The following is a 12,335-nucleotide window of genomic DNA, read 5'->3' on the forward strand; positions in this document are numbered from 1 at the left end:
ATACGTAGAATTAACCATTAATATATGTTGAACACCCTGTAGCATCTGCCTTAAATATCTACATAGTATCTAATATTTTTTCTTCATCAACAAATTGAAATATTAGAAAACTAGTTTTAGGTTACACCATTATACAAGGATTATACATAAAAAAGTAATAATTTTACGCAGGATCTAAAATAAAATAGGATGTTACATTTAAAAAAAAAAACATTATGTTAAATCCGTCATACTTTTTACAAAGTTACAGAGGTAGGTAGGTATAGTTTCATATATTTTTTAATTATCCATCTAGAAATAAAATATATACATATATACCTAATATAATCATTTAGTATTTAACAAGGGGCCATGAAAATCAAAATAAATATAAATCCATATCCAAAAATAAAAAATGTAAATAACGCTTTGAGGTAAAAATTCGGTTCAAAGCAGATAAGATATTTTATTCTTTGCCGAGAATTAAATTCGAAGAATTCCTAGTCCCTACTTCTTTGCCAAATTCAATAGTCTCCGCCCCTTTTTACGTTTTAATTTCTGCCACCAGTTGGCAGCATCGACTTATACAGGCACATTGACTAACTATTAATATATAAACAAGGGTATTAGGCTATGGACTAGTCCACATATCGTCGTTAAAAACACCTAAAATAAGGGAATATCATTTTTTTAGAACTTTTTAGTATAGCGAATTATGCAGAGTAAATAAATGACTTTATTGTCAAAAAAAATTACAATTTGTAGACAAAGGTAAAGTAAACAAACAAAGTAAACAAACAAACAAACAAAACAGAATACAAAACAAGTATACAAGTTACATTGTCAGTCTGATTGTTTAAAATAAACATTTATAAATGTTTACAATGTCAAAGAATAAAAATAAGATTCAAAAATATTTAGTAAGTTTATAGTAAATATCAATGACCTCTAAATAAATTTATTTCGATATCATTGGTAAATATAGTAATAGCAAACATTAGACCAGTGTAAGTTTACAAGATCAAATTCGATTATCAAAATATAAGTCATTTACGGCGTAGAAAGCCTTGTCTAGTAAATAAGATTTCAATGCTTTGTGAAATGAAGAAAATGATGTTATGGATTTGATTTCAAATGACAGGTGATTGTGCATTTTTTTCGAGTTGTATAATATTGAACTTTTAACTAACTCTGAGCGTGGGGTAGGTAGATAAAGATCTTGCTCCGCGTTTCTGAGTGGATAAGTGTGAGATGGTCTTTCTTGAGAAGCTGATACATGCTTACGTATTAGGCAAAACGGATTCAAATATAAATAAGGAAGGAAGAGTTAATATTTTTATTTTTTTTAAAAGTCCTGGCAATGAGTTCTGCTGTTTAGTCCCAGTGAATATCAAACATATCTCTTTTGGAGCTTGATAATGAGGTCAATTGAGTCGTACAACACGTACCCCAGAATGGAAGGGCATATCTGAGGTGCGACTCAAAAAGTGCATAATAAACAGTTCTAGCCACCCCGACAAGTTAAGCTCCTTAGAAACAGATCTTAAAACAAAACAGACAGAACTTAATTTTTTCGACAAAGCGTCGATATACATGTCCCATTTCAGAGAATTGTCTACAACAAGCCTTAAGAATTTTACAAATTTTACGACGTCAATGGTGGTGTTGTTAAGTACACAAGGCTGCAGCGAGTTTTATACGACAAAGCTTTAGTTTTAGAAATGTTGAGACTCAAGAGGTTCAAATCGCACCAAGTGGTGATTAAGTCATTTGATATAATCCTATGAAGTGCCGTAACGTCCTTGTTACTCCAAGTGAAGCTAGTGTCGTCCGCAAGAAAAACATATTTTACCACTGATGTTTATGTTAGCAATGTCGTTAATAAAAAGAAGAAACAAAATAGGGCCTAATACTGAGCCTTGAGGTACTCCACATTCTATTAGCTTGCTAGGAGATAACGTGGTATCTACCCTCACAAGTTGACTTCTGTTGCTCAGATATGACTTAAACCATTCGAGAAATGTTCCCCTGAACCCATAGTGCTGCAGTTTATTAATTAGGATCTTATGATATAGTTCTATAAATAGCTAGATAGTTCTGTAAATAATTACTCGTGATCCTAACAAAATAAAATTATTTTAATATAAAGTTTTATATTAAAATATTTTCTGGAATCAAGTATAAAATATCCATTTAAATAATTAATCAAAAATTAATGAAACATGCAACGCGTAACGGATATTGTTAAAATAAAATATGCATTCTACATCAACATAAATATACATTTATTATTATCATTTATTTAATTATTCAGTGAAATGGATTTGTATTACTAGAAAATATATAAAAATAATATACCACACATTGCAATAAAACACAAAAAATATATTTATACAAAAAAATATTATAAAGCACCATCTACACATATTGTTTTACTTGTCAGGTAAGATGGATTAAAAACTAGCGTACGCACTGAAAGAAGCGCTAAGATCAGTTTCTAAGGAACTTAACTTATCAACCTTTAGAATAGTCTATTTATTAGGCCTTTTTTGAGTCGCATCTTAGTTATGCCCTTCCATTCTGGGGTACTTGCTGCGCGGCAAAATTTGATCGTATTTTCAAACTTCAAAAGAAAGCAGTTCGATATTTATTGGGACTGAACAGTAAAACTCACTGCCAGAGTTTCTTTAAAAATTCCAAAATACTAACTCTTTCTTCCTTATTCATTTTTGAATCCGTTTGCTTAATCCGCAAGCACATATCTGCTATTCCCGAAAAGCCACCTCACAACTATCCACTTAAGAATGCGGAGCACGATCTTTATCTGCCAACCCCGAGCTCAGAACTAGTTAAAGGCTCAATACTGTACAATGTAATTGCATTTCACAAAGCTCTGAAATTATACTTACTGGAGAGAGCCCTATATGCGGTAAACGACTTTTTTGTTGATGTTTAATCATGAACAATTTTGAACTTTAAAATTTTGATCATCTTACACACTGGTTAAAGGTCTAGTATTTAATATTTTATAACTCTTATATGTTTATATCAATTTTTCTATTGTAAAATGTTATTGATTAAAATTTTATTGATTTACAATTTTATTGATTACAATTTTATTGATTTACAGTTTTCCTTTTGTAAAATTTTATTGATACGCCTGTGTTCTGCATTTTCCATGTATGTTTTATTTGTAATTAATTTTAATGACGTAAATTTTTTTGAATTGATTTGTATTGTATGCTATTTTTTATTATTTGTATATTTTTTTGTGCTTTTGTTTGTTATGTAAATGCTTTGTCGATGGTCCAAACCAAACCAAAAACATGGAATTTTACTACAAAAGTGTATATATTTATGGTTTAAATTTCATTTGTAAATACAGAAAGCTAATTTTGAAAATCCTTTCATTTTCGTAAAATTACTATCACTCCTATTTATACAATTTCATCCTTTATACAAACAGTTGTACATCATACTTTTATTTTTAAAATATTTATTAGTATCTTGTCATAAAATGAATCTACTTTCGAAGTTAACATTTCTTTAAAACACGTCTGAATATTCACAGAAATTCCATACGTTCAAAAACAGATCTTTTTGTTAAAAAAAAAACAAATAATACGGATTTTATACAGGACGCTGTATACAGGGTGGGCCACTGAAAACTTACAATGGCTATAATTTTTAAACCAAAAAAGATATCAAAAAAATAAAAAATACCGTTTCTATAATATCCAGGGGGAATACATATGACGTATTTTTTGAACCACCCTGACCTACCCCTTAGGCGGCACCCCTACTCACTTGAAAATCTTAAATAGCAACACCCCACTTGTGGCGCCTTTTTGGAAAGCCCATGAAAAATGCTAAACGATGATCATAAAGTTTTTAGGGTGAAATTGAAAAACTACCCCTTACACGAAAAATTAGGTGGACATTAATGAAAAAAGTGATGTTTCAGTATAAGTTACAAATTGAGACCCAGCTAAATGAGGCAAACGAGGTATTTTTCAAACCACCCCGACCCACCTTTAGATGTCACCCCCTCACTTCTAATCTCATCAATGCCATTTTGAAACCATTGCCATTTTGAAGCTAAAAATAAAAAATGTAGATAATAAAAAAGGCAATACAAAGATGTTTTACTAAACGTTCAGCCTAATTTCGCTATAACGCAAATTCTTCCTTATCGTCTATTTTTTTACTTTCAACAAATAGGAGTGCATTTTCAATACTCTTCTGACAGATGTTCGAGGTATACCTGTGATTGATGCCAACTGGCGTGTTGATGCTTCTGGATTGACCGATACCTGACCAATAACTTCCATCTGCATTTCTTCATTCAGTACCCTGGGCCCTGTCCTTTTTTTATTTTTGACCGATTCAGTTTCTTGAAACTTTAGAATCAAATCTCTAACATAAACGTGACATAACCGTTTCCAAATAACACATACCTTCAGCACCATAAAGAAAAACTATTTGAATTCTTTCTTCCACAGTATAAACCATTTTTCTTTTAAATAAGCGAATCAAATAAAGGTTTAAAATAACACCAAATTTGCAAACGATTGACTTACTTTTACTTTTTCGTATCCGGATTATATTATAGTTTATTAACCCAGTAATGGGCTACGTCCAATGCTTCCCGTTTAGCAAGCCATAGGTCATCGAGGGTACATCTGTGGGGGCACGCAGGACATTGAAGAAGATGTTCCATGTCCTGAAAGGCGCCGTAGTCGCATTTGTCATCATTTCTGTCCAGCAAACCCCATTTGATCAAATTGGATTTTACTGGGGCCACCCCAGTTCTGATTCGGTTGAGCATTCTCCAGGTTTTCCAGTCGCTAGAAACACCATTTGGTGGGTCCTCTCTAAGGGGGTAGTGGGAGGGAGGTTCATCCAGGGGGTGGCTTAGGAAACGGCGTCTGGATTTAAGTCTACCTGTACCGCACTCTTGGCCAAAAATTGAGTGACGAGCATCAAAGGTTTGTTTTAACTTCTCAGTATGTTCATGAGCTTTTCGTAAATCGGAGCTTGTAAAACCTGCGGCCTTGTAAAGGTTTTCTAAGGGGGTGGGTTTCATACAACCTGTCACTATTCTGCATGTTTCATTCAGACTGATGTTCACCTTTTTTGCATGGACAGATCTACACCACACTGGGCAGGCATATTCTGCAGTTGAAAAACACAGAGCTTGAGCAGAAGTTCTGACCACGGTAGGTTTGGCTCCCCCTTTACTATTGGTCACCTTCCTTATAAGAGAATTTCGTGCTTCTACTTTTTTGCATGTTTTTTCACAGTGATATTTGTAAGTCAATGTTCTGTCCAGCACGACGCCAAGATAGGTAGGCTTATCTGAGTGTTCTAGTAGTGTCCGTCCCATGTAACATTAAGTCTGCGGGTCGCCTGTCTCGAATTAAGGTGGAATGCACTCACTTTAGTTTTGGTGGGGTTGGGTTTTAAAGAATTCTTTTTGTAATAGGTTGACATTGTTTTTAGGGCGCTTTCTAGTTTCTCCTCGATATCTTCGAACCCTTTACCTTCAACTGTTATTGCTAGGTCATCTGCATATGCAAAGGTTCTAGTGTTATCTGGAATAGGTTGGTAATTTGTATATATGTTGAAAAGAATTGGTGCCAGCACGCTCCCTTGTGCCAACCCATTCTTCTGGTTTCGCCATCGACTCTTTTTGCCCTCGAGCGTCACGAAAAACTGCCTGTTTTGGAGCAAGGATTCGAGTATCTTGACTAGGTGGTAATGGACTGGTGGAGACTCTGGATCTTTTCCGGGTTTAAGGAGAGCTACTACTTTTGACTTCCGCCACAGTTTTGGAATTTGAAAGGTTTCGCGACATACGTTGAAAAGTTTAAGTATCCATTTTTTGGTTCCAGGACCGAAATTTTTGATCTGTTCCACGCACATATCGTCAATCCCAGCGGCTTTTCCATTCTTCATGGTATTTATACCATTGTTCGACTCTTTCATGGTAAATCATTTGTGAAAGTTGGTGTTTTCAGTTGGTATTAGGCGTTTGATTTTGGTTTTCTGGCGTTTGGAGTTGAATTTGCCATTTAGAAGGAGTTGGTTGGTCACTTGATTGGGTGTTACATTGGCAGGGGCCTTGCTTAGTTTTGGGTCACCATCCAGTTTTTTGATTAGATTCCAAGCTATTTTACAATTATGAGACATATCCATTCTATCCAGGGTTTCTATCCATTCCTTCTCACGTGCCTCGCTGAGAGCTGTCATTAAAGCTGTTCCGCAGGTGATGGTTTGATCGCTGAATGGGTCTTCCGCAAACAATTGTTCGTACTGCTCCAGGGTGTCCCTTGAGGCATTCGAGAGCCCTGGAATGTAATGTTGTCTGCAGCCCCTAGGAATATATCGTCTGGATATCTTTCGCAGGGACTCAACAAAGATGTGGTAGTTGCTTGGTGTTGGGGCCAAATTGGTTATTTCCTCATCCAGCACTTGGGAGTATTCTGGCCACCTGGCTTTCATAAAGTTGAATCTCCTACGGAAAGATATTTTGGTTGTTTTGATTGTAGAGTAGACTTGGATTCCGATAGGTCGGTGTTGTGTCTTTGGAATTGCATTATATACATTTTTGCAGCAGGTGTCGTGGATGTTCCTACTGACAAAGCAATTATCAGGGTTATAACCTCGCTTCCAAATTTTTCTGTTGAAAGAGCAAGGGAGCTTGGGATCGTGGAGAAGTGAGAGGCTGGTAGCCTCAGCCCATTGCTCCAGCAATTGACCATTGGAGCCTGTTTCGCCATATCCCCAGGTGGTGCTGTGACAGTTAAAATCGCTCACAACAAATTGAGTCTTCTGGTTGTTAAAGTGGCCTGGCATTGAAAGGTCTAGGTTTTGGCCAGGGGGTTTATATACGGAGCTTATCGTGAATGATCCGCTCTCGATAGTTAACACTTCAATGTCGTGGGTTATTTTCTTACTCGTGGATGAGAGCAGCATGTCGGGTCTGGTAAATATTGCGCTCCCGTACCTTCTGTGAGGTGCTTCTATAGCCAGACGCATTCCTGTAATATTGGGTCTGTTTGCTGTTTCATCTCTATGCGTTTCCTGCAGGCATAGTACGTCCCACTTTTGTGATTGGCATAGTTGCGATATTATATCTTCTTCATTCTTGGTGATTCCCTCAATGTTCAGGCTAACGATCGTCAAAGTTGGCTCTGAAAAGGGCCAGTTTTTGTTTTTGGCTTTTGATTGCATTGGTTTCCGGTGGTGGAAGGTTTGGCCGTTGTCCACTTGGACAACGTTTCCAGGGAGCGCCGGCATTTTAGTTTTCTTTGTTTAACATATGTGTAAAATGCACGCGTGGAGGCACCTTCCTTGCTGCAAACGATTGAAAATCGATAGAAGACAGTGCAAAAACGCAAAGATTTTTTAAGAAAACGTTTTAAGATTCCTGTTTGTTGAAAGTAAAAAAATAGATGATAAGTAGGAATTTGCGTTATCGCAAAATTAGGCTGAACGATTAGTAAAACATCTTTGTGTTGCCTTTTTTATTATAATATATCTACATTTTTTATTTTTAGCTTCAAAATGGTTTCAAAATGGAATTGATGAGATTAGAAGTGAGGGGGTGGCACCTAGGGGGGGTCGGGTGGTTTGAAAAATACCTTTTTAACTAATTTAGCTGGGACCCAAAATCACTTTTTTCATTAATGTCCACCTAATTTTTCGTGTAAGGGGTAGTTTTTCAATTTCACCCTAAAAACTTTATGATCATCGTTTAGCATTTTTAATGGGCTTCCCAAAAAGGCGCAACAAATGGGGTGTTGCCATTTAAGTTTTTCAAGAGAGTAGGGGTGCCGCCTAAGGGGTAGGTCGTGGTGGTTCAAAAAATACGTCATATATATTCCCCCTTGATATTATAGAAACGGTATTTTTTATTTTTTTGATGTCTTTTTTGGTTTAAGAATTATAGCCATTGTAAGTTTCAGTTGTCCACCCTGTATACATCGATAGATATATTATATTAAATTAATTAATAATACTCTGTAATTAACTAATTGGTGGCGTTTGCCAAACGGCAAATCGCTCCATTTTAAATAACATTAATATTAATTAAATTATAAATGCGAGAGATCATAAAGAATATGAGAGTTTTTTGCTAAATAAATAGAACGAATCTGCATATGTGTTAAATTATTAATTAAATTAGTAATCCAATGTAACTTGATATCCCGTATTTGAGTATAAAAAGAGAATAGTTTATTTTATTTCAATTTTAATTTAGGACAGATTTATTAGAAAGGATTTTATTTAAATTAATATTTTTAGATGAGATTGGATTAGATTTTTGAGGCGGCTATCGGCCTGTTCCACTGCGATCTTTTCAGATTCGTTGTGGTCCTTTTCTGATTTCTAGATTACATTCTCTAGTTCTGTCCTTTTTCAAAATGTCTAATAACTGTAAGACTGAACACCCCATATAACTCTTTTTCAATGGCTTATCATTGCCTAATACAAAGAACGGCACATTTATCAGGCTGTCGCACTGACATACAATGTTTTATGTCTGTCGTTTCTTCTTCAGATTCTGCACATGGCTTCATCCGTCAGCTTTAGATGCCTATTAACATACAATACTACTACAGCTGAGGGTTGAAACCTTTGGTGTTACACAGCAAAATAAAAACAGTAAATCACCACAATACACCAAAACACTTTTACTTTTACACTGGACGCGCGTTTCGCTAACCATGTTAGCATCATCAGCAGATGATTATAAACTTTCGGTTTATAATCTTTCAGTTTATAATCATCTGCTGATGATGCTAACATGGTTAGCGAAACGCGCGTCCAGTGTAAAAGTAAAAGTGTTTTGGTGTATTGTGGTGATTTAGTGTTTTGATTTTGATACAATACTATGTTAGTAGATCCACTACAGCTTTGATAGTCTTCCAGTTTTTGCTTATCAGGTCTGTCGTAATTTTCAGCAAATAATCTACTATGAACTTTTTTGCCTGTCTCAACCCTAGTGAATTTAAAGAAGGCGTCCATTCTTCTCAAAGAGACCTGATTTAAATTAAAAAGAAGAAGAAAACATTTCCATTTCAGCCCCATCTCAATGTTGCTTTAATGTGTAAAATGTGAGCGTGTTGTGTGGATTGACTTTAATTAGTATTTTGTTTGATGATGCTCGTATGAGCGAAACACGTGTCACTGTTTAGTTTAATATAAACGTTGAGACCGTGACTAGTGAATTTATCTACAATTCTAGAGATTTGTTTTAGCCCCCCACTATTTTCTGACCATTCTTGTAATTCCTTATTAAAGAAACAGAAGGATTCAAAGTCTATAAATGACATTTATGAGCCTTGTTGCTATGTTCCCTCAATGCATTAAAAACTCTTAAAATATTGGAGAAATTTTATCATACAAAAAAAATATTTTCTTTTAAAGTTTGAATAATTGTTCTATTGTAGATGATGTGGAAGTGACTCAAGAACCGGACTTCGATGTAGGGGAACTGAGTTCAACAGGGCGACAAGTAGAAGTGTCACTAGGAGGAGCTGTTCAGTTGCATTGCCCACCAGGTGAGATGATAAATTTTTGCTTACGAAAATGTAAAATTTATTGTTTTAAGATTATGTTTTCATATACCGGGTGCGTCTCAAGAGATTTTTCAGATAAAAAACGAGATTTGATATGTTAGTATATGACATAATATAGGATTGATTGACGTCTTCATGTATTCAACTGAATAAAGCTTTTGATTTTTAAATGGCACCCTCGGTATCACGGTGTCATTTAAAAATCAAAAGTTTTAGTCATTTCCGGTGAAACAGGAAGTGGCCGAAAAGAATTCAATATGTCAATCAATCCTAATTTATGTCATATACTAACAGACCAAATCTCGTCATTTTATCTGAAAAAAATAAAAAAGTTATAGAGGTGAGCCACTTTTGAGTCGCACCCGGTATATTTGCAGTTACTTTCTTAACTATACAGAGTAAGATTCCAACAATGTTAACAAAGTAACACCTCGACAATGTTCTTTTAAAAATATATTTAATAACATCATAATTGACAATAATTTCACTTCAAGAAAATACCTTTTTTTGTTCAATTATTAGTACACACTGTATCACACAAGCGAATCACCGTGTGGTTTTTGTTTTGGCCTGCACACCCATCTGAAAATATGTGCAAATGTTTTGTTGTCTTGGGCAAAATATTGCCGATATAATGCATTAGAAATGAGCAAACATCATTGCAACCTTTCCTCGAAATGCCTTCGTGATTCACATAAAACATAGCATTGCCAGTGGTTAAATCATGTATATCAAAAACATTAACTGTCAGCTGGTGAAGGTAAAACACCTCTTGAACAGGAATATTTGGTAACATTAAGTTTTGCATAAAGTCTATGCATATTGCTCCATGAGAGTCATCCTGCAAGCAGAGTTCTTTGATTTCATTCATTTTCTTATGAAATTTTTTGGCCCGTCTTTCATGGACCTCTTTTTCGGCTTTTGCTGCAAGTTTAGCGGTTTCATTAAGCGATTTGCTTTTCATCTTAATATCTAGAGCTTCGCACTGACAACATGTGTCCACTTGCGGTCTTCCAAACGATAGAGAGAATTTTTCTTTAAAAATTTTTAAATAAAAATAGTAATTGCATTTCTGGTTTGGGTATTTTTCAGTGAAAAGCATATGCATAGTTTTCACATCCAATTTTTCAGAAAAGTACTTGAATGTGCGCCCCGTGTAATGTGCTTCGCGCACTGGAAAAGAATTTATGTGGTCCTCTATAAGCTTTACAACTTCACCCTTTATGGCATTCCCTGATATACCTTGCCCACGTTTGTCGATTGGAGACTTTCCAGTAGCAAGTAAATTACAAAGACGTCTAACTCGATCATCTGTTATAGCAAATAGTGCTAAGAAAGCTTTTTTACAAACAATTGTAGATCCAGAACTACATGATACTGTGTATTGGAACGAGTTTCCACGGCGTTGACCTGTTATAGGAATTTTCTTCGGTCGTTTTACAGGCACAACTCGAATTAAATTTTGAAGAAATGCGTCTTGTTCGTTTTTACTTTCAAATTGCCTAAATTTGCTCAAAAGTTCATTTTGGTCACCTAACTCCACTTTATCGAAACATTTCATTTTGCAACTGAAAATAATAATACCTAAATTACACCAATCAGGAAAGAACAGCGCAATAAGAAGATTTTACCTGCAAGGCATGCCTCTTTCCTTTTGGGGAATTAATTTTCCTTTGTAGTTTATATATGCTGTTCCTTTCACTCTTGCCTTTTTTATAATGTCTCTTTGATACTCAACTTGTTTAAGGCCTTTCTTCCTCTTCTTTGTAGCTTGCTCTTCAATTTCACTATCACTCACCATTTTAGCTTTTATTTAGCAACAATAATAATTATATAATTATATTGTGACATTGTCTACTGAATTCATAACCTTAAAAAGAAATGTAAACAGCAGTATCTCATGTCAAATCTTTGACGTCAAAGTGTAAAGCAGAAACTCCGTAAGTGCTGCACTTACGGGGTTTCTGCACTACACGTTATGGTAACATACGTCGAAAATGTGATAAGGTGCTTAGATATAGCGGGGTTTCTGCATAAAATGGATGGAGAACCGTTTAAAATATAAGTTCCAGTTAAAATCTAAGTTTGCCTAAAAATGTCAGTTAGGGGGTTTCTGAAGGCGGGTTCTCACTTGTCAGTTTCGCTGACGCAGTCTGACTGATTCAGTGATACTGAACAAACAATGAACGTCAGAACACATTTTCATGTTAAATGATCAGTACATTCGCACTTTCAGTTAAAGTGAAAACCAGTTCTACTTTTTTTCATTTTGACTGATCATTATCGAATAATGAATAGAAACTGAAGCGTGAGAACTACATTTTCGTGATTTGTGCAGTTTACAAGTTAAGTTAATTAATTATTTTAATATAGTTTCACTATAGCACCCCGTTTATTTCTTCGCAATATCCAGGACCTGACCACCTACGACGTTTTTTTTTTCTTTTCTGATTCACCAGAATATTCTGTAATTCATTTGCTAATTGTAAACAAACTTCGCGAACACCTGGTTTCAATTTTGTTTTAACCATTTTCATGTCTATACGAAATCACCACATTAGAATGTTTGGACCAACTGAATACTGAATGTAGCAAAACATGAAACGTGTGAATACAATCGTTGTTTTTTATTTTTCATTGATAATGAATCAGTCAGACTGCGTCAGCGAAACTGACAAGTGAGAACCCGCCTTAAAATATGTGATTCATATACGGTGTAAGATCATTTATGACATTATGGCAACATAGGTAGTAGATTAAATGTACAAG

General features: G+C 35.0%; 2 protein-coding genes across 2 annotated transcripts in view; one reads left to right on the forward strand and one right to left on the reverse strand.

The window, feature by feature from the left end:
- Positions 1 to 12,335, forward strand: part of LOC115887706 (hemicentin-1) — a 1,088,837-nt gene that overhangs the window by 857,581 nt on the left and 218,921 nt on the right. The window contains exon 8 of the mRNA XM_030907180.1: positions 9,438 to 9,548. Coding sequence (XP_030763040.1) covers positions 9,438 to 9,548 — 111 coding nt within the window. The remainder of the gene's footprint in view (positions 1 to 9,437; positions 9,549 to 12,335) is intronic.
- On the reverse strand, positions 10,043 to 11,698 carry LOC115887707. Its single transcript, XM_030907181.1, has 2 exons — positions 11,198 to 11,698; positions 10,043 to 11,134 (listed from the first exon to the last, which is right to left on the reverse strand). Exons 1-2 carry the CDS (start codon positions 11,365 to 11,367, stop codon positions 10,078 to 10,080), a joined length of 1,227 nt encoding a protein of 408 aa, XP_030763041.1. The 5' UTR covers positions 11,368 to 11,698; the 3' UTR covers positions 10,043 to 10,077.

This window comes from Sitophilus oryzae, unplaced genomic scaffold (assembly GCF_002938485.1).
Source record: "Sitophilus oryzae breed Bouriz unplaced genomic scaffold, Soryzae_2.0 scaffold_610_pilon_pilon, whole genome shotgun sequence".
Lineage (NCBI taxonomy): Eukaryota > Metazoa > Arthropoda > Insecta > Coleoptera > Curculionidae > Sitophilus > Sitophilus oryzae.